Source organism: Condylura cristata, unplaced genomic scaffold (assembly GCF_000260355.1).
Source record: "Condylura cristata isolate star-nosed mole 26May11 unplaced genomic scaffold, ConCri1.0 scaffold00020, whole genome shotgun sequence".
In the NCBI taxonomy this organism is placed as follows: domain Eukaryota; kingdom Metazoa; phylum Chordata; class Mammalia; order Eulipotyphla; family Talpidae; genus Condylura; species Condylura cristata.
This window is the reverse complement of record NW_004567121.1, coordinates 27,782,563-27,805,366: the sequence shown is the minus strand read 5'-3', so window position 1 is coordinate 27,805,366 and position 22,804 is coordinate 27,782,563. Positions and strand designations below refer to the sequence as shown.

The 22,804-nt window shown below is 36.5% G+C and overlaps 1 protein-coding gene across 1 annotated transcript in view; it reads right to left on the bottom strand.

Moving 5' to 3' along the window:
- Positions 1-22,804, bottom strand: part of ASXL2 (additional sex combs like transcriptional regulator 2) — an 80,839-nt gene that overhangs the window by 34,150 nt on the left and 23,885 nt on the right. Inside the window, exons 2-5 of the mRNA XM_012727612.1 lie at positions 21,845-21,927; positions 15,844-15,846; positions 6,864-6,972; positions 3,916-4,069 (exon numbers count right to left, since the gene is read on the bottom strand). Of these exons, the coding sequence (XP_012583066.1) occupies positions 3,916-4,069; positions 6,864-6,972; positions 15,844-15,846; positions 21,845-21,927 (349 nt within the window). The remainder of the gene's footprint in view (positions 1-3,915; positions 4,070-6,863; positions 6,973-15,843; positions 15,847-21,844; positions 21,928-22,804) is intronic.

Here is a 22,804-nt window from a genome sequence, read left to right as displayed (position 1 = left end):
ACATTAGTAAAGCAATACACATTACTTGAATGGTGACAGTAGTTTTGTTTGGCGCTGTAAGTAAACTAATGTCATAAACAAAAACTTTTAAGACTATAACCTGATCCTCCAATGTGGACTGCTTTTAATATGTTAATGTCACTCTTATTTAACATATTTTGTAGCTGATTAGAAACAAAAATATTTCGATAAACACACAGATGTAAAGATTAACAAATTCTGATCAAAAGATCAGCAGTTACACATTATTTAAGAAATAGTCTAGTAGAGCAATTACTTGATGAATATTAAGTACTTTCAGAAAATATTTAAAACCAGTTTTAACACGTGAGGCTTATTAAAATCAGTTTTACTTGGTTTCCAGTTGTTGACTATTTATGTACCACTCACTGAGCATAAGGTTAGAAGGTACTACTTTACAGATCAATTATAGCATTGAGAATTTTCCATTTTAACAGATGAATTATTATACAATAAGAGGTCAAAGGTTAAGGAACAGAATACTAGAAGCCTCTGAGCTGAAAACTTTACTAAGTCATCAGACTTGATATTTTATTTCTCCTGTGGACCCTCAAATAAGACTACTAGAAATAACAGATCGACAACAGTACCAAAGCTTAGCTACATATGGTTAAGGATTAATAGCGGAAGGCCTGAAAACAAATGAGGTTTCCAAAGTACGTAATCTTTGGAGAGTTCTTATTCTCACAGTAGTCATTCTTCGAGGAATTTCATTTCCAGAAGTAACAAACATGTTAGTGCTAGGTCCCTTCTTCCTACACCAAGAAGCTATGGCTACAAATTATTATCAAACTATACCCTAACCAAAGATGAAAAGGCCATATCCCAACACCTTCCTTTGCTTCATCGAACCCTAACTGCCTAGGCTCTATTGGTACAGTTGTCTTTAACAAATGACATGACAACTCAGTCACCAGAGGAGAAAACAACTCCCAAGAGTATTGTCCTCCCATTAAATTTTTCTCCACAGAATACATTTTTAAGGAGGCATTTATATACATAATCTCCCCATTCAGCAACAACACACACATAAGAACTGTCAGAGGGCAGGCAGGTCTCTGGTATTTTAAATAACTTTAAGCACAGAAGGCATCAAATTCCTGATTTTAAAATAGTTCTGAAAAGGCAGTAAAATTAGCATTAGTTTATGCGCCTGGAAATGATTAGTAGTTCCTTACTGGTGAAAGGTATTATTTCACATAATTAATTTTCTTAAGACATCTGAAAAGCAGACCAAAATCTAGGGTAACTTTTCTCTATCGGAAGACAGGAACAGTAGAGCTACAGACGCTGCACACTGCACTATTTGTATTTTGCTGGGGTGGGGCGCAGGGTGAACAGAGATGCCACTCAACTATGACCCCACCAAAACAACCAACCAAGCAAAACACCATGAAAGAATAGACTTTATTAATCGTTTCTCTGGAGTTGTTCCACCTTACCTTGGCTTGGAATCCCATAAAGTTCTTCTCTGAACATTGTTTCCTGCCTTAAAATTAGGACTCAAACTACAAACTTCTAAGTTCTTCCACTTTACAGGGAAATCAATAAACAGTTTTAATATTGGGCTCAACTTTACAGTTCTGTACTCTGTTCTTATCTACCAGAAACCTATGCGCATATCAAGAGTTTCTATCGATTTTCAACTAGAAGTATCACTTTGCTGTCAGGGCTCTGTATTTTTGTACATAAAAGGAAGTGGGTTTAGATACTATCTCATTGTTCTTCCTGTCGAAAATGCATTTGAAATAAAGTGATGTCAGAATGAGAGTAAAAGCCCTCCTAAGAAAACGGAACAGACACATTGCTCTACCTTTATTAATAACTGCAAGTGATTTGAAACTGCTTTGTTGTGTGCTGCTATCACTGTAAACTGCAAATTTTCCAACTTTATTTTGTACAAAACATTTATAAATGCAGAATATTTATAAAAATTGACATGAAATGTGTATTACATAGTCATTGTATGACCCGTGAGTCAGAGAGACTCAAATCTATGAAAAACTATTCTTTTTCACTCACAGCAGGCCAGCATTTATCCACCTCTGGAAACTATCACAACTGCCAGAGTAACTGTGAATTCCATAGCCATCATGTGCACTTCTCATCAACATCATCTAAACATCACATATAGCCCATTCTATTTTTAGTTTAACAAAACACCTAAAATCTGAGATCTTAATAGGATGTCATCTTAATAGGACGTTATCTTAATGTAAGCTGAGGAAAGTCTTTCAATATTGAGACTTCTAGAAGGAGAATAAATCAAAAGGCAGTTCAAAAACAATTTTGGACAGTCTGAACTTGCTATTATTTTGAACTTGCTATTATTTTGCTCCTGATGTCTTAAATTATTGTGCTGCCTGTGGGGGGCAAGGTCATTCTATCTTAATCTACCTCTTATGCTCCTGACAACTGGTTCTCTTGTTATTGCTTAGGTCCTCCTGTATCACCATACATTTACCTAAAGTTCTTAAAGTGATTTTAGCCACAGTGCAAGAGCTGCTATTCTAAGAGCTACTGCGCAAATGTGGCCAATGAAAAGTAAAAACTTCCAAATCCATGATTTTGTTCCCAGTTTATAAATCTGGCCTCCTTTAATATTGAGCCCCTATTTCCAATCACATCCAGAAAAACCCACATCTTGCTGTTTCACTTGTTTTTAATGACCTGGTTTAGTTCTTGGTTCTTAGATCAACAACTTGTAAAGTTTAAACTGAGGAGAACAGATGACACCCTAACACTTTTGGTTCTCTCTTTCCAAAAACAGGTCCTTAGTGAATTAGAGGACTACAAGGCCCTGGTCCAACGTGTCCTTTCACGATTGACAGGATTACTTTATATATAATTACATAACAAGAACACTGGTCAGAGATCCCAGCTTTGTTCTGTCTTTACTACATTTGTCCCTTACATCTAATGTCTAAGTGCTCTCCAAGTACATGTGCTCTTAAAGCCAAAACTCTGGTTACAAGATCTGCCCAGATTATACATGTAGTACTCACACCACACAACAGGAATTCAACACATATTAACAACAGTGATGGTAATGAACAGACTTTTTCTGACCTAGTTTGATATGAATAGTTACGAAGACAATCAAAGTTAATGAGTCCAACAAATAAAGCCAGAGCTTCTAGATCAAAAGACAGCTCACCTATAACTCAAATCTAAGAGGCTATCCAAGGTAAGGGAACTCTTAAGTATTAATTTGCATCAATCCTTATAAAGGACCCATCATAAGCTGACTTAAGATCTGTTGTTATGTCCAGCTAAATGTATAAGGATTAAGGTAGCACAGATGTGCTCTCTTCAAGAACACTCTGATAAGAAACTACAGATAATTAGCCAACAACAGGTAATAAAGTATGTCCTTAAATGGAAAAATTCGTTCCAGGGAAGCTGTAGCAACAAAGGCATGCCACCAGGGCATGCAATTAAAGACCACAGACTAAAAAATTCAGTCTTTGCTTAACAGAAACAAGAAACACTCTTCCCTGAATAAAAAGGAGTTTTACTAACTGTCCAATTTCCAGAAGACAGTGTTAGAGAAGCAAATGAAATAAGAACATTACAAAGTAAAAGCAATAGGCAGCCAAAAACTGAAAATAAATCCAGGCAAAAACCTGGAGCTTTGCTGTCCAATGTGGAGGTCACCAGTCACATGTGACTACTTAAATTTAAATTAATATTAAAATTCAGTTTCTCAGTCATATTTGCAGTATTTCAAGTGTTCACAAGACACACGCTGCTAAGTGGCTATGCTGGGTTGGACTGGATGGCACAAATACAGACATTCCCAGCAACACAAGCAACTACTGGGCAGTAGTGACCCGAAGAGTGCTAACATGACCTTTATCCTACAGCATGCACTACTTTAGTGGGTCAACTCACCTTTCCTTTTCCACCTGTTCTTTTTCCCTTCCTTGTTGCTGCCACCATCACTGCTGCTGCTGCTGCTGTTCTCGGAACTCTGCGAGTCTGACTGACCATCACTGCTTTCTTCTGACCCTTCTGATAGCTCTTTCACCCCATCTGGTACATCTTTCTGAAAATGCAGACATCCAATTAGGATTAATCATCACCATCTCAGCAAGATAGGAATTAAACTTCTGATATACATTTTGCAACTTAATTATACTAATTTTCAGTATCACAGGAGTTAGCTGCAGAGCAAGAGTTTTTTTTATTCCTGTCACATCCCCTTTTTTTTTCTTCAGTAAAATTAGCTAACGTTTTTATTTATATTGAAAGACAATCATATGCAGGTTCATATGGAGGCTTCAATTAGACAAAAACTGGGTAGATGTAAACCCAGTTAGGTGATGGAATGTTCAGGATGAAAAACTATATAATAATAATACTATATAATATATATACCTCTATCATCCTCTGTGTGTGTATATATGTACCACTATATATTGTGAATTTTTTTTTTTTTAATTACATGCACCTTTGGCTTCTACATTACGGAGTGAAAAGGCTGTTCAACAAGGTTTGCCTGTTGTCAGGATAGAAGTATATGGAGTTACAATATCAAGAATGAGGAAATTAAGGCTTTCTTGCTTTAAATTCTGGCTTCATATTCTAACTGTAAAGCCTTGATTAATGCCTTAACCTCTCATCTCATTTTTCTGCCTATAACATGAGCACTATTACCATAGTACCTGCCTTAAAAAAGGACTCTGAAATCAAGTGAGTTAATAAACATAAAGTGCTTTGAATAAAGCACTAGCTACTATGCATTTATGTAACACAAAGAAATATATCCACATGAACAGAGAAATTTATAAAACTGTCAGTAGTTTTTTTTCTTCTCAATACATCATTTACTTTTCCACATTATTTTTATAAGCAAATAATAAATAATTCTAACAAAATATGACCTTACAACTGGCATGCACAATGACACTCTAGCCAAAATAGTAACCTCTGACCTAGTTAGGAACTATTTCATTACATTCACATGAATATCATTTCTGAGCCATTTTTATGTTGGACACTTTCTTAAAACACATATCCCATGTTTTTCTATTTTTTCTTTCAACATGCCAGTCTGAACTATATCCTTTATACAATTAGTTGCCAGTAAAATTCTTGACACAGAAGTTCAAGTATTTTAAATACAACTATCTTCTTTTTCTAATTTGTAATCCCTCCAGAGATCAAATGCTTATGTCCCTAATCTTTCCCTCTCTTCAATTACCCACAATAAATGATATATTACATCTTTAATGATCCTTGTTCCCCATCTCTTTTCCCATGCTCCATCAGGCCCTGATTATCTCTTCCAAACAATCAAAACCTTCTGAAAAGCTTTCCTTCATTACCTTTGGACTCTATTCTACTTGAACTATGTTCCTAAACACAGATTTGCTCTGGCTTGCATACATACACACACACACATTTTCCATCTATGGTTGTTTATCACACTAGTCCACACAGTTTATGATATGGTCAATCCAAACTTACTTTCAAATCTATCCTCAATACTTCCAATTGTGTCTTGGCCTGGTAGGCCCTTTCTTCCTTAACTTACCCACCAAAGTTTAAATACATCTTAAAAGTTTAAAAGAAAAACACCCTATATTGTTCTATTCAAAATTAATCTTTATTTCTCTATATTACCACATTATTTTGTAATACAAGACTTATAAAATAAGCTGGGGGATCTGTTACCTAATTTATAGTCTCACAATAAGTTGGCATTTAATAAATGTTAAATAACAAAATGGAGGGGTCACAACAACTAAAACATCATTAAAATCAGAACTGCATTTAGCTCCTGACACTTGTTTCTCTCCAGACTTAACAGTTTATGGGGTGGGAGTTATGCATGATGAGGAGAGAGCCTGCCTGAGAATGAAGCCAAAGGAAAGAACTAGTCCAATTCCTAATGCTATCGTTTGAACTTGTAGATTCACACTGAGTTTTCCTAGAATTTTCAGTTACATGAACTAATAAATTCTTTATTTTAGTCAAGTTCATTTAAGTTGATTTCCTGTTTCAAAATGAAAGGACATTAATATCATAATATCATCTTTTCTCAGCTTAGGAATTAGAGATAAACAAATCTGTTACTGATTTCAGTCAAATGGATGTTTAAATTCTGATTCTGATACTATCTAGTGGGAAAATTCTATTTTCTGAACTTTGGCTTTTCCATTGGAAAAAAAAAAAAGGTGGGGGTGGGGGGTGGGTAGAGAATGACCACAGCCCTAACTTGTAATGGAGAATTAAAAGTGAGAAAGTAATATAAAGCCTCAAGGCACTGTATTCCATAGTAATACAAAATATTCAAATGTCAAGTCCTTGAAAAAATGCCATAGAAGTCATTTTCATTTTATCTTTTTTTTTCATTTCATCTTTTAAAGATACTATCATAAAGAATAATAAAATTACTTCTCTCATTCACCTACACAATTAGTTTTTTAAAAAATATATTGTTGGCCCTCCCTGGTGGCGCAGCGGGTTAAAGCACAGCACTGAGAAGCTAAAGCCACTTCCTCATGAGTTCGATCCCCGCCTGCCCTGGAGGTGACCACATGGTGAGGCAGACCTCTCCTGACCTGCCCGCTGCTCCCCTCAGCAGTGTACTTCGTCAATCTGCCTGTTCTGCTCCCCACTCTGTCTTTGGTGAAGCCTCTCACCGCCCCTGAGCCTCTGGCCTGTACCCCAGCTCTGTATGTACAAATAAATAAATATTAAAAAAAATATATATTGTATACGAGTTGAAAATATTACCTCTTCCTGAAAATAAGCTCTTCAAAAACAGAATTCAATCTAAAATATTATTTATACTGTTTCTACTTTTTAAATGACCTTTTAACAAAAACATTTACCTTTAAAGTATATACTCCCATTCTACCTGGAACTTTATAGAAGATGCCTTCTTCACCTCTGGAATTTGTGTGCAGCATTGCGTTAAGGCATGCAAGAGGGGAAGTCCCACTGCAAACAAAAAACATGATGATTACTTTCAGTCTGATTATTCTATGTAGCACTGACTTAAAGTAAAATAAGCAGATAATACTCATTTGACAAGAGCACATCTTATAGACTGCAGAGTCTATCAGTCTACATAGAGGCTGCTGTGGGGAAAAAAATGGATATAAAATTAATTCCCTAATATCTAAATAAAATAAAAATAGCTTTAATTTTCTTGACCTAGATCAAATACCTAGCATTTAAATTAAGAATGATTTATATCACAGAAGTATCATAAATACTTTATAATTTGTCAATTATACTTTAAAAAAGCTGAAGTTTTATAAGAATTTATTTAAATGTCCAAAAATAAACAGTTGGTAAAAGCAACACATATACATATTTAAACAGACAATATTAACATCCCTGCATACTACTGTTCAGGCTGAATCTGAGTTGTAAAACACATTTCTATGGTCTCTTATATTTTGTAAAATTTTACTTGTTGAGATATATGACATAACTATGTAAGCTTCAAGTCTCTTGTATTTAGACCTAGTATTAGATAACTTATTAAGTAGTCTTTAGGAGAGTTAGCTACCATGCAGCAACTTGGTTAAATGTTTAGTAGTTCTAATATATATTTGCCATATTTGCTGTTGTTTTAGATATATAAAGTATGTACATCTATTACTTTTCATCTTAACTGGGCATCTTACACTTTCCCCTTTTGGTACTATCTAAGAACAAAAGCACTACAAATGAAACTACACAGCATCCATAATTTTTAAGAATTTCTCACAGTATCCTGAGGGAAAGGGTATCTTATTTCCAACTCCTTTCCTCTCAAATAAGTCTACCGAAAGAGGATGCTAAAGATCTTGGGTGTACCTGGGGAAAAATAAAATGGCAACGAAAAATGGGTCCACTGTAGTACTATGAAAAGGTTGAGGGTCAAAAAGTGGATTACTTCTATGTTAAATACTCACATACACACAATACAATTCTGACTAGAATCTTAGCTTATATCAAGTAAGTATATAAAAATTCCAAAGGAAAAATGATGGGAGACTTGCTTACGAAGATGTTAAAATTACTCTATGTCACTATTACTGAAACCATTTTCAAGGAAAATGGGCAAATAAGCACTTACAAACTGCAGAGCAAAGTAGAAAATACAAATCAGGAGAAAAAAAGCAGACTGTAACAAACAAAGGTAAAAGGTACTATTTCTTCTTTCTAGAAAAAAGATGAGTGGCTATGCCATGGTCACCAGTGGTTTGACTACCTGCCATCTTTTCCCTCCTCTGGAGACAATACCTAAACCTTCCTGTATAATATTATTTATGCATATATTCCTCTCCCACCCTCACTCACTGTGTTTTAGAGACTTAATCCCATACTCATCACAGTTGTAAAGGCAAACTGTTAAATTAATCAGTGTGTGCATTTCTGTGTGCACCCCACTTCCCATGTTCTTAGTGACAGATTCAGAAAGAGATGTAAGACACTATCAGGGCAAACACCTCTGGAAGGCATCTGGCCGTTTGAGAAAAGAAACCTGCTTTCCAGGAGAGCTTCAGAAAGAGACCATTTCTCTTCCCCTGGGTAATGTAAAAAAGCAATACCCAAAACTTTCTATTACCATATGACTGACCATGAAGGAAATATCTGAAAATAGGGTAGAACAGAAGGGCAAGGTAAGGAGTATAGGGGAAAATTCAACATATAAAAGCAGATATGAGACAAGGCATTTTTAACCATCTTAAAGCCAGTCCCACATTTGGAACTTTGTCGATTAAGTCAGAGGCAACTGAAAGAATCCTAAGTAAAAGCTTACTTAATAAGCAGTTCTGGCTTGATATGATGTACAATCTAGGAAAAATATTTCTCACAGTCTATATAAAAATAATCCAAATAGATTAAATGCCAAAAAAATTGAAAAGAATTAAAGGAAAATGTGTGAGCTAAAGGACAAAAAAACTTGCTACATAAGAAAGAAAACCTAAAAGCCACAAAAGAGGAACATTTGCTAAATAAAAGTTAAAATTTCTACATAGGAAAAAGAATAAACAGCAAAACTACAGAAACTATACAAAGTTAAAAAAAAAGTAATTGCAAACATACAAGAAGTAAAACACTATTCATTAGAACGAATGACATCAACAAATGATCATCAAACATGCAAAGTAAATGTCAGCAAAACATTTGACATCAACAAATGATCATCAAACGAATGACATCAACAAATGATCATCAAACATGCAAAGTAAATGTCAGCAAAACACATGAAAAGAAACAGCGTTCAAAGAAGGCAAACTGAGATACCACTGGTGAGAGCGGGAAAAGTCAAATAAATTCAAGTCTTAGCACAATTGTATTTATGTCAATTCCCTGACTCTGATCGTCTGCTACAGTTATAGAAGACACTACCACTAGAGAAAGCTGGCTATATACACATGGGTCATTTCCACAATGTCCTCAAAGTCTATACTTATTTTAAAAATAAGTAAAAAACAAGGTGATAAAATTCATTGCTGGTAAGATTATGGGCAAATGAGCATAACTATAGACTGCTGGCAGGACTGGAAACTGCCAACTTTCTCCTCATTCCTGCTTTCTTCCTCAATTCTGCTTTAGGAAGTATCCGTTAAAATTAAAAATATTAGCAACTGTCCAACCAGCAATTTTACCTCAGTCTATCCCACAAAAACAATACTATGTAAGTTCAAGTGTGATCACATTATTAAAACTACCAAAGCAATGAAATGACTTCAAAGTCCAGTAACATATGTCAGTAAGCATGTTAGTAAAGTAACCAAAAGGTTATGAACAGCAACATTAACAGCTAAAGTAGTGTTATGTTCCAGGAAACATTCTGTTTATTTCCCGTAACAATCCTTTGAGATTGGCAAAATTATGACATCATTATATAGGTCAAAGAAGTTGTCAAGACCATATAGTAATAAGAAAACAGAAGCATGAGGCCCTCCCTGGTGGCACAATGGGTTAGGACACAGCACTGCAGCTGGCCACAGCCACTTCAGCGGGAGTTCAATCCTCAGCCCCAGAGGTGATCCACACGGCGCAGCAGATCTCCTGTCTCACCAGCTGCTCTCCTCGGCAGTGTACTTTGTCTATCTGCGTGTTCTGCTCCCCTCTCTATCCTTGGTGAATCCCCTCACCACCCCTGCACCTTTGGCCTTTACCCCAGTTTGGTATGAATAAGTAAATCTTTTTAAAAACTTACATATATAAAAAAAAGAAAACAGAAGCGTGAAAGGAAAGAGACTGCTTTAAAAAGAACGTGTTATAATCTATTAAAAGTCATGCTGATCTTGGCCCTCCCTGGTGGCGCAGTGGGTTGAAGCACAGCGCTGAGAATCTGAGGCCGCTTCGGCATGAGTTCGATTCCCGCCTGCCGCCTGCCCCGGAGGGGACCACATGGCGAGCCAGACCTCTCCTGGCCCGCCCGCTGCTTCCCTCAGCAGTGTGCTTCGTAGATCTGCCTGTTCTGCTCCCCACTCTGTCTCTGGTGAGGCCTCTCGCCGCCCCTGAGCCTCTGGCCTGTACCCCAGTTCTGTATGAATAAATAAATAAATCTAAAAAAAAAAAAAAAAAAGTCATGCTGATCTATCATAGATAGGTGAATAATCTCTCTGGTAAAAGTTCAGTATTCAGCTGCAATATTAAGTGCCTGCTCTGATGAGGCTAATAAACTAGTTCATGGAGCTAAAGAAAAAGCTCAGAATCTTATAGGAATGATAGACAAGGTAACAGGTGTCCACACTACCCTGTGATGCTATTCATATAGACACAAATCCACATCAGACTTAAAACATCTACTGTCAAATGTTTCAGGCAAAGGCTCTAAGATTTCAGAAAGGCAACACACTATGCCATGTATCATGTAACACAAGAGGGATTAAGGACAACATCTCATAGTCAAATAGTGAAACAAGAATATTCAAGCTAAGTTGGATAGATACATATCATCTCATGTCCATTCAAGAGAAGTCGTGTCCTTGGTGCTAACCTGTGGTATAAACTGAATGAAAAAAGCTTAATTTTTCAAAGATTTTGGAATTATAGGCGAAAAATGGTAGGCATGTACACAGTGAGTGTTATAAATTGGAGAGCAAGAAACAAATAACCTGGTCTAGGATTTAGCCGAAAGATGAAAGAAAATAATCAAAAAATCCTATACAAAACAAAACAAAAACTATAAAGTGAAACTCATAAAATGAAAGTAAATGGTATATCTGATGAAAAAAATATGGTAAGAAATGCATACACTATCATATGATTTTCCTTACCATTTTTTGTATGATTTTACTTTGAAGGAAGTAAGCCATGAAAAACCCACAAGAGATATTGAGCATATACTGAAATTTAGATTTATTTCAGGAAAATATAAAAAGTCAGCATATCCTGGAATATTTATTTTTATGAATAACAAAACAATGGCAGAAAAGTAAAATAAGCCACACTATCCATGGTGAAAACAGTATTTTTCAAGGGAAATAAAGCCAGAACTATGTAATTAAGTAAAAATAAGAAATAGGTATTGTTATATGGGTGATAAACCTTTATAATTAACGTAATAAACACCAAAGGTAAAGGCAAGTAAATAAAATTGGGGCAATATGCTTCAGCTACTGAAACAGCTAAAGCAAGAAAACCTCAAAATATTACCTAGCAGGAAACAATGCAGCTGCTAATTTTTCTTGACCATAATCAAGAAGTTGCAGAGATGAAATGGGAGTCCTTTTTAAGGAAATGCACTAGATTTACCTTGTAAAGGAAATGCACTAAGATATCTTATATACAGTGACAAGAGCAGAAGCAACCTTTCTCTTTTTACCAATGGTTCTTTTTAGTTCTCTTTACGGTAAGTGTTCCTCATGAGGCCTCCCTGGTGGCACAGGGATTAAAGTCTCAGCACTTTCAAGCTACTGCCAGTCACTGAATCAGGATTTCAATTCCCTGCCAGGGAGCTGATCCACAAATGGCAAGGCAGACCTCTCCTGTCTTGTCCACTGCTCTCCTCAACAGTGTATTTCAGTAGATCTGCCTGTTCTGCTCCCCACTCTGTCTCTGGTGAATCCTCTCACCGCCCACACCCCAGCCGTACCCCAGTTCTTGCATGCATACATAAATAAATCTTAAAAAAATATAATTAGTAAGACGAACATCTACTAACAAAAAGCAAAATACCCAGGGTTCAACAGATCACCCATCATACCAAGAACTAGGAAAATTACAATCTAAATGAGAAAAAATAATAAACTAACACCAACACTGAGACAGATGTTGAAATTATAAGACAAAGATTTTTTTTAAAGACTGTCATTAAAAATGCCTTATAGTAAGCACTATAAACTGTCTTGAAACAAATGAAAGTAGCAAATATGGGCAAGGAAATAAAAGTATAGAAAGAAACACAGAAATTATAAAACTGAAAAGTATAATCAAAAGTGTAAAAACAGGGCTCTTCCTGGTAGCGCAATGGGCTAAAAGCTCTGCACTATGAAGCTCTCCAAAGCCACTGCAGCATGAGTTCGATGCCCAGCCAGGTAGCTGACCCACATGGTGTGGCAGACCATTCCTGACCCGCCCACTGCTCCCCTCAGCAGTGTGTTTCAGTCGATCTGCCTGTTCTGCTCCCTACTCTGTCTCTGGTGAATCTTCTCACCCACCACACCTCTGGCCTGTACCCCAGTTCTGTGAGCATAAAAAAAATAAATCTTTAACAACAAAAATGTAAGAACATTCTAGAAGAATTCAACAGCAGAATGGAGGGACACATCAGTCAACTTAAGGACCAAGAAACCTTACCCAATGTGATCAACACACAGAAAATAACACTGAAAACAACTAATAGCTCCTCAGGTAGTTGTAGAATAATAAAGATTCAAAGTTTTTATCTTCAGAGTCTCAGGAGGAATGGAGAAAGTGTATTCAAAGAACTAATGACTAAAAACATCTCTTATTTTGTGTAAAAAAAAAAGGAAAAAGAATCTACCTATTCAAGAACCTAAAGAAAAAACCCAAAGACGTGCATACAACAAGATGTTTCATAATTAAATTCCTGAAAACAAAGCAGAAGAAACATCCAGGATGCAGTCAGAAAGAAAAACATGCTCCTGATAGGGAAAACTAGTTCAAATGACAAAAGGTTCTCATCTAAAACCCAAGACGAAAAAGATGTAGCATGACATTTGACAAGTGCCACACAAAATGAACTATCAATTGTGAATTCTGTATCTGATGAAATATCCTTTAGAAACAAAGAAATAAAGACCCAAAAAAGCAAAACTAAACCTTAACTATAAGAATGTGCTGACACACTCACAGAATGACTAGAGGACAATCTTCCAACAGAAATGAAGTAACAGCAGAAATACTGTAGCATCAGAAGACAGCAACAGGAGCAGGAACAGGGCACACACCAGGTGATCCTCATGAGCTTTGTAACTCATATTTGATGATTGGAACAAAAAATATAGTACTACCTGACAATCAAGAGAATGAAATTTAAAGATTTAATAATAAAACTTCCATTTTTATAAGTGGCAAAATGTTGGTAACAACAGACTTGTGATATGTCACATGTATACTTTAATACCCAAAAAAAACACCAAGAAACTTACACAGAGAGATAAAGAAATGCACTGTAAGTACACTAATATAGAACTCTAAAAAAAAAAAGAAAAGAGAAACAGGACACAAACAGAACAAGTAATATAATGGCAGGTATAAATGCCAACATATCAACAATTACCTTAAAAATAAATTCTATGAACAAAGAAATTAAAAGGAAAAGAGTTATTTTTTAAGAGTAAACCCAACCATTAACTATAAAAATTTCATTTCAAAATCTGAGAAAATAGATAACATATGCTGTTGACAGGAATGTAAATTCAGTATAAAACAGTATGAATATTTCTTTAAAACTAAACATACACTTATCGCACAATTCAGCAACCGCACTACTTCTGGGCATTATTACAGAGAAAGGAAAATCTACGTCCACACAAAAACACACATAAAAAATTTCAAAGCAACTTTATTTACAATAACCAAAGGCTAGAAACAACTCAGATGCCTTTCAATGAGTGAATGAAAGTAAACTATGTTACATCCATGTAGTAGAATATTACTCAACAACGAATACAAATGAAATATTAATACATATAACATTGAAAAGTACACAGAAAAGTGTACTAAAAAAAAGACACGTCCAATTTCAAATGATCACACACTATGTATGAGTCCGATAATAAACTGTGGAAATGACAAAATTATAGAAAATGTGTAACAAATACGTACTGCCAGGAGTGAGGTGGAGTGACAGGAGCATGGCTAAGGAACAGAACTTGTAGAAAAGCTGTTTTGTATTCTAAATGGTGGTAGATCCCTGAACCTACTTACGTGCTCAGAGTACAGAGGGCCAAATGCACATCTGTATGAGCAGGTGCATGAACACGGCACACACATAAGTAATGCAAGTAAAACCAGGTAGGCTGCACAAAAACAGTACTTTAGTTGTAATACTGGACTATGGTGTTATACAACATCACCCTTGGGAACATCTGTGTTAGGGTATTCTAATAACCTTTGGTGGCTCAAATTTTTCTGTTACCCTCTAATTTTCTACATTGAATAGAGTGGACAGCTGTTGCTTCTGCCTGACTAAATTGTATTCTTTTTTTCTGGAAAGAATGTGCAATTTTGCTCTGGGAAACTACAGCTCACCCCTAGTGAAGTCCTTCCTAGGGCTATCCATTAGCATGTCTCACCACTCAAGTGCTGGCCAGCCAGGACCACCCTTCCTTGAACATAGCGGACATGCACTATTTCAGTCAGGCTAAAGAGACTTGATCCATTAGTTCTAGCTACCTGATCTCTGAAGCTGCCTTCATTCTCTGCATTTCAGAGCCTGCTTCTTTCCTCTGAGTCTGGGAGCAATCCCATTCTTCAATACCATTTTGCTTATTTTATTCACATCTGGTTCCTATTATTTGTACCTAAGGATCCTAATCAAATATAAGCCCCCTTAACAAAACACACAAAAATTTTTAAATAGTTTTAAATTTTAATTAAAATTTTAACATTGTTTCATGTCATAAATTAAGATTTCCTCCATAAACTGATACTCAAAAGTGAATAGACTCTTGTAAATGGACTTAGTGGAATGCAAATTTGACTGGCATTTAGATTTATTATGTTCTACCTAGAAGCCAAGCATATCATGTCCAAACAACATGACTGAGATGCCTACTCTAACATCTCACAAAGTTAGAGAACTATACAAGGTAACATGAGAACCGCTCTAACAGAATTGTGTCTTAACTACTACGTCAACACAGATGAAAAGCCAATTCAGAAAAGAATTCAACCTAGGAATGTTAACCTGTTCTGGCATGCTTTAAATAAGTGTCATTCTTTTAGAGGAATTATCAAGTCTCTCCAAATTGGCCAGAACATTAACATAAATTTTCAACTGTATAATCATAAAGCAAACATTAGCTTGTATCTCCAATTCTTAAATATTCTCATTATTAATGTGCAAATACACATAAACCAATGATAAGTCAAATGATTTTAAAAAAACTAAATGTACATTTAATTTCTAGAATTATGACCAATGGTTATAAACTACAAGAACAAAAATAGTATACATAATATTTACACAGTACTATCACTTACTTAGTCTCTAACTACTTAAGTTTTAGTCTCTAAGTTACTTAAGTTTTATAAGTTTTACTCAGTCTCTAAGTTACTTAAGTTTTATAAAGTAAAAATCAAGCATCCAAAGGTAAGTTCAATTAAACTTGCAAAAGTGCTTTATAACTATATAATACTTCTTTAGAATAAAGTAATACTTCTTACCTTCTGGAGTTGGAATGCACCCCAAGAAAATAAAAGGAGGGAAAAAAAAGAACTTTTAATTTTTCTTTACAAAGCAACATTTCCTTTTAATTTCTCCCTTCCCCTCCCAGCAATATTCACAATTCCACAAATTAGCAACCCCCCTCTGAGATATAAAAACAATTTCTTCTTTAGCATTTACAAGTCAGTCCAAAATATCACTGTTGTCTAAAAAAGCACAATTAAATTCCATTAAATAGCCTAAGCCATTTCAGAACAGTTATAAGATCTTATTATTGACAAAGTAAAGCTGTAACAGCAGTTAAATGTGGACACAATGAATGTTCCCTATCCTTAATATTCCTCCCATGCATTTCAATTTCAAGGAGCCATCATAAAGCCATCAGCTATGGACTCTTAAGTTTATTTAGCTTTCCTTTGATCCAAAACAGAAGTCATTGAGAATCTGAATATCAAATGATAAGAATACTCTTCTATCAATATCCAAGCATTTTTTCTTTGTCTTTTCATTATTAGTCCTTTTCACATTCCTACAAAGTCTAAGTTCTTTCAAACAGACTGCAACTCACAAAGAAATGCATCAGCCAACATTAGATAACTATGCTCTCAACTTAATTAATGATGTTTTCATTCTAGAACTAAATAATAAAACCTCCTCAAAGCAATTCAGATACCAAATGACTTACTCTGAAGAAATAATGGTTTCTGCTGAAAAGCAGTAGAAAACGTTGCTTTCATTTCCCTTGCTATATCCTTTTTGCATAGTAAGAGGTAGGGGGAAGAATTAGGTGATCTGATTAGTTTTTATAAGAGTTAAAATGTATTTAAATATCCTAGGAGAAGGATTATTTTATTCATAAGTAAATGGATTAGTAATCAGACACAATGGAACTCCTCCAGTCTCACAAAGGTCTATTGAGCATGATCTTTGCAGATGGTTCTTTTCAATTCCCATTCCAAAGGAGTTTGCTTGGAACACAAAGCTGAAAGGTAAGAAAAACTTTTTGCCCTGCAACAGTTTGGAGCTCTGCCAAAAAATATAAAGATCTACTTAAATGTTCAGTTAGAGTAAATCCTGTAAAAATATACTGACCATTTCAGAAGTCAGGTTATTATAATGGCTTGGCTGAAGTTTTTATTTCAAAATTTTCTAGAAAATAATTTACAATTAGACAGCAACTAACTTACTGTTTTTTTGTTGTATCAGCACAAGACAAAAATTTTATTTCAAAATAATACAGCAAGTATACTAAACAGAGGGTGAAAGAGAACTATGGGCCCTCCCTGGTGGTGCGACGGGTTAAAGCACAGCACAATGACGCTATCAGCAGCTTCAGCATGAGTTCTATCCCCAGCCAGGGAGCTGATCCACATGGCGCAGCAGACCTCTCTTGTCTCCCTGCTGCTCCCCTCAGCAGTGTACTTATCACCAATCTATCTGTTCTGCTCCCCATTCTGGCTCTGGTGAATCTTCTCACCACCCCTGCACCTCTGGCCTGTACCCTAGTTCTGTATGCATAAATAAATAAATCTTTAAAAAAAAAAGAGAAAAAGAGAACTATGAATATAGAGACATAGGATACACTGAAAGGACAAAGCCAGAAGCAAGAAGCCTGGGTTTCTAGTTTCATTGAGCTAGTTTGTATGACTGTGGCCACGTCCAACCTCCATGGTCTTAATTCTTCTATGAAAAGAAAAGAAGAGATGCAATTGTAATATCCTAATTATCTTTTCAAGCTATAACATTCTATGATTGAAGTAATGTGACTGGTTTGGAAAAGGGGAGGGAGAAGAAGTTTGGAAATAGAACGATGCTCATTTGTGGGGACTTTTAATCAGTGGCTTAACTGTAATGTAACGTGGAGGCCTCTGAACTATGCTTTGGTCGACAGTCATGTGAGCTGTTCTGCTAACTTTGCAGTTGGCAGAACTCTTACACAAGAGTAAATTTTTTGGGTTTTGTTCTTATTACTTTGACTAAAGACAAGCCCCCTAGTTGGAGAGATAAAGACAGGAGATAAAACTCTTTATAAGTTCCATTTTACTGGCTAGGAGAAAGGGGAACTGGACACTGCAAGTTAGGGTAGTGGGTGGGGTTTGGGGTGGGGAAGGAGACAAAGCTAGAGAGAACTGGAGAAAGGAGTATCCCTAATTCCCACAAAAGGCAGGGGCTGATCCCTGAGCTGTGCATTCTTGGGACATCCCCAAGCACCGCAGCAAAGGCTTTGAGAATTGAAACATTGGTAATCTCAAATGAACCAAGAGAAGCACAGAGGCTTTGGAAACTAAATGATTACTGAGCAAACACCTACAGAAGGTAAAAGAACATGTAGCCAGGGAAGAGCTATTTTAAAAAAGAGAAGAAAAAAAAAATCACTTTAAAAAAAAGGCTTTTTAGGCTCTCAAAAAAGGGTATTAAGTCTCAACACTATGAACCTGTCAGCAGCCACTGCAGCACAAGTTCGATCTGCCAGGGAGCTGACCCACATGGCACAGCAGATCTCTCCTGTCTTGCCCGCTGCTCTCCTCAGCAGTGTATTTTGGTCAGTCAGCCTGTTCTGCTCCCCACTCTGTCTCTGATGAATCCTCTCACCCACCCTCCACACCTCTGGCCTACACCCCAGATCTTGTATGCATAAAAAAATAAAATAAATCTTTAAAAATAAACAAAACCTAAACAACACACTATTCAAGATAGACTAAATCTTAAACTTCTCAAAAAAACAACCCAGGAAAATGTGATAAATTCTCAAAGGGAAAGACCCCCAACACTTGTCAACCCTGAGGCACCCAAACTTGTTGGACTTAAACAGACAAAAAGTTTCAGTGATTCATCATTCTATACTTAATGAGGCAAAGATAAAAGAACTTGAAGTAATGAAAGAATTTGAAGTTTGCAGATGACAAAGAACTACTAAAGAATTTTAAAATTAAAGGATATAAAACCTGAGCTTTTAAAAAGTCACTCTATGGGGCCCTCCCTGGTGGCGCAGCGGGTTAAAACACTGCACTAAGAAGCTTAAGCCAATTCCGCATGAGTTCGATTCCCACCTGCCCAGGAGGAGATCCACATGGTACGGCAGACCTCTCCTGACCCGCCCGCTGCTCCCCTCAGCAGTATACTTCGTCGATCTGCCTGTTCTGCTCCCCACTCTGTTCCTGGTGAATCCTCTCACCCTCCGCATCTCTGGCCTGCACCCAGATTTGTATGAATAAATAAATCTTTAAAAAAAAAAAAAAAGTCACTCTAAATAGGTTCAATAGCCAAATGTAGAAAACAAAGAGTCAGGAAATGTGAGGACAGAAAAATAGAAGTTATACAATCTGAAACAAATAGAAAAAAGTGGGGAAAAATGAGCATAGACTCGGGACACTGGTGAATTATCAAGGAGACAATCATGTCACTGAACCCCCAGATACAAAACAAATGCAGCAAAAATAATTGTATTACCACTACAGGTGTGCAAGTATCATTCAGGATTCCTAAACCAATCAACTAATGCACCTTATCAAAAGGTTAAATAAGAAGAATCACATGATCATAGCAATTGATCACATTAAGTACCTGACAAAAATCAATAGCCACTCTTAATTAAAATCTCTAGCTAACTGAACTAGGGAGCATTTGAGGTTGGACTGTTACCATTTCTGCCCTGTGCTGATCCTCCCCATCCCAACCCAAAATGCATGCACGCACGCACGCGCACGCGCGCACACACACACACACACACACACACACAGACCTATATTCTCAACTCAGGTTCCTGTGGCTGTGACCTTATTCAGAAACAGACTTGAAATACTATCAAGTTAATATAATGTAATCCTGGTGGCCCTAATCCAATGACTGGTGTCCTTACTGGAAACAGGGACACACGGAAAAGACTATATGAAGAGAGACTGGAGTATTGAGCCACAAGACAGGGAACTCCAAAGACTCTCGGCACCACCAGAATTTAGGAGGGAGGCTGCCATGTTCTCCCTCAGACTCTCCAGGAGGAAGCAGCACTACTGAAACTTTGACTTCGGATTTCCAGCCACAGAATTAAAAAGATTTATTGTGGGCCCTCCCTGGTGGTGTAACAGGTTAGATACAGTACTGCAAGCTGGCCGCAGCTTCTCACTGCAAGTTTGATCCCTGGCCCCGGAGGTGACCTACATGGTGCGGCAGACCTCTCCTGACTGCCTGCTGCTCCCCTCAGCAGTGTGCTTCATCAATCTGCCTGTTCTGCTCCCCACTCTGGACCTGGTGGATCTTCTCACTGCCCTTGCACCTCTGGCTTGTACCCTAGTTCTGTATGCATAAATAAATAAAATCTTTAAAAAACAAAACAAAAAAAAGATTAATTTTTGTTGTTTTGAGGCACTCTGTTAAAACAGCCCTAGGAAAAAATAAAGAGAAACTTCCTCATCCAGCTAAAGAGCATCTCAGAAAAAACTTATACCTCCTATCATATTTAATGGAGAATGACCAAATGCTTTCTCCTATAAAACAGGAGGTAAGGATTTGTGTGCTCACCACTCATTCAGCAAAGTACCAGAGGTTCTAAACAACAAAACTAGGGAAGTAAAGCGAACCGTGTAGAGACCTAGAAGTGGCTCAATGGTTGTCAATGAAGAGGACATTTCATTTTTACTTTTTGTAATTTATATGTTACATATATTATAACTTGAAGTAATACAATTTTATCTTAAGCCAAAAGAAAACAGAATGTGCCTCAAGAAAAAAACTTGCCATTTGGAGACAAAAGACTTTTTGGGAGAGAAGGAGCTTATTCTACCCAATGTAGAAGTTGGAATCAGAAAATCTCTACTTAGGGCTTCCCTTGTAGTGCAGGGGTTAAAGTTTCAGTGCTCGCTGCAGCCACCGCAGCATGAGTTCGATCCTGAGCCAGGGCGCTAACCCACATGGCACAGCAGACCTCTCCTGTCTCACCTGCTGCTGCCCTCAGCAGTGTATTTCAGTACATCTGCCAGTTCTGCTCTCCATTCTGGTGAATCCTCTCACCCCCGTACCTCTGCCCTATACCCGGTTCTTGTATGCATAAATACATAAAAATAAATCTTTTAATAAGAGAGAGATACTGTCCACTCATAGTTATCTTAGTATGGCTATTTCTCAATAGAAATACTATCAGTATCTGAGCTAAACAATTCTTCGATGTAAAAAAGGGGCCAGCATGACAAGACCATTTGGCAGCCCTGTTACCTGCCTTTCATTAAACTCAGAAAGAAGCTCGCTTCTTTCTGATCACTCTGATATCAAAAATATCCTCCCAAAATTCAAGCCCTTTCCCTATTGTTACCCCTAGCTGAGACTAACTAGTAGCACTTCTAATGCACTGCAACTTTTTACATCTGAATGAAAGTATCTCTAGTGTAGACTTCCAAGCTTCTGCTTTAACATATGCTAAACACAATTTTAAGACGTTAACAATATATGGTTTGTTTTGAACAGTAATGATTATGTGCTACTATAACACATAAGACTCTTAGAATTAAGGTATATTTTATCTTTGGTCCTATATAAATCCCAGACTGTTAGTTAATATGATTATTTATTGGAATATACACTACGTTATAAGTGTTTTGCATTTTATTATTTTTGGCTAAGGCTACTTCTTCCTAGACTGTCTACCTCTAGCACTCTCCCTACATTCGAGTATTTTTTAATCTGCTGATGAAAAGCTTATATTAATATAAAGCTTAATATAAAAACCTGCATTGATAGATGAAGGCTCGAAGATGGCTCCAGGCCTTCCTAAGAATTAAAGTGCATGGGTGTGGAGTGAGCTGCTTCCTTCTTGAGAATGTTTTTTAAAGATACTTTTAGTTTTTAATTGTGCTATGACTGAAAACTCCAAAGATCTGACAACTTAAATCATAATAACAAAGAGGGTTACTATTAAATAATCTTCAATCTCCACTGCTGTATACAAAATATCCTAGAATATTATAATCAAGTAATTCAATCAAGTACTAGTAATATTTGGTAACTTACCTGATTTCTTTTAGTCCTTCTCTCTGGATAACTTGAAGAATTTCTTTATGACTCATGGGTGTATTGGGGTATTTTTCTAAGACCTGAGAAACAATATATAAAAATAAATTATCTTTTTATCATGCTAGAATAAGTATATAAGAAACTACACTTCTTGTTCTCATTGTAACTATGAATTAATAATTTCACTCCATACATACATATCCAGAGACTTTTATTCCTTGTATTTTAGGATAACAATAAAAGTGGAAAATCAATGGAATATAAATAGGGATTTTTTTAAGTCACAAACAATGTCAAAAGTTAAAGCAGTAATGAACCAAACAGGATCAAGATTATTAACTCAATTATTATTAAAGCATAACATGAACTTGTGTAAACACAGTTCAAACTCTTTACATTTCAACAAAACCACTTAGTACAGCATGGATGCTCAAGAACTTGTACCCAAATCAAAGAATAGTTACAATGAAATTAAAATGTCATCTGTGTTCTAGTTCTGGTAAAAATAAAGCAAGCTCAGTTTATCTTATTTTTCTCACTGAAAGCAACTAAAACCTCCATCAGAATACATAAGGCAGCTAGCTGAAGACTCTGAAAATGTTAGCAGACGATTTGGGGAGGAAATCACTACTGAAAATACTATTAACCATGCAGTGTGTATCCTGGATTTTTTCTCCCAGGAACGACCCAGTCAAGATTCAAACACAGTTCAAACTCAGAACTGTACAGAGAAATGGCTACAAGAAAAAGGGAGCTTAGGGGGGGTACTTCCCCCAAGCAAGCCAACAGAGGGATAGTGGCAGGTAAAGTGAAACCAGCGGCGGGTTAAAGCACTGCACTAAGATTAAGCCCCTTCCTCATGAGTTCGATCCCCGCCTGCCCCAGAGGAGATCCACATGGCGAGGCAGACCTCCCCTGACCCGCCCGCTGCTCCCCTCAGCAGTGTACTTCGTCGAT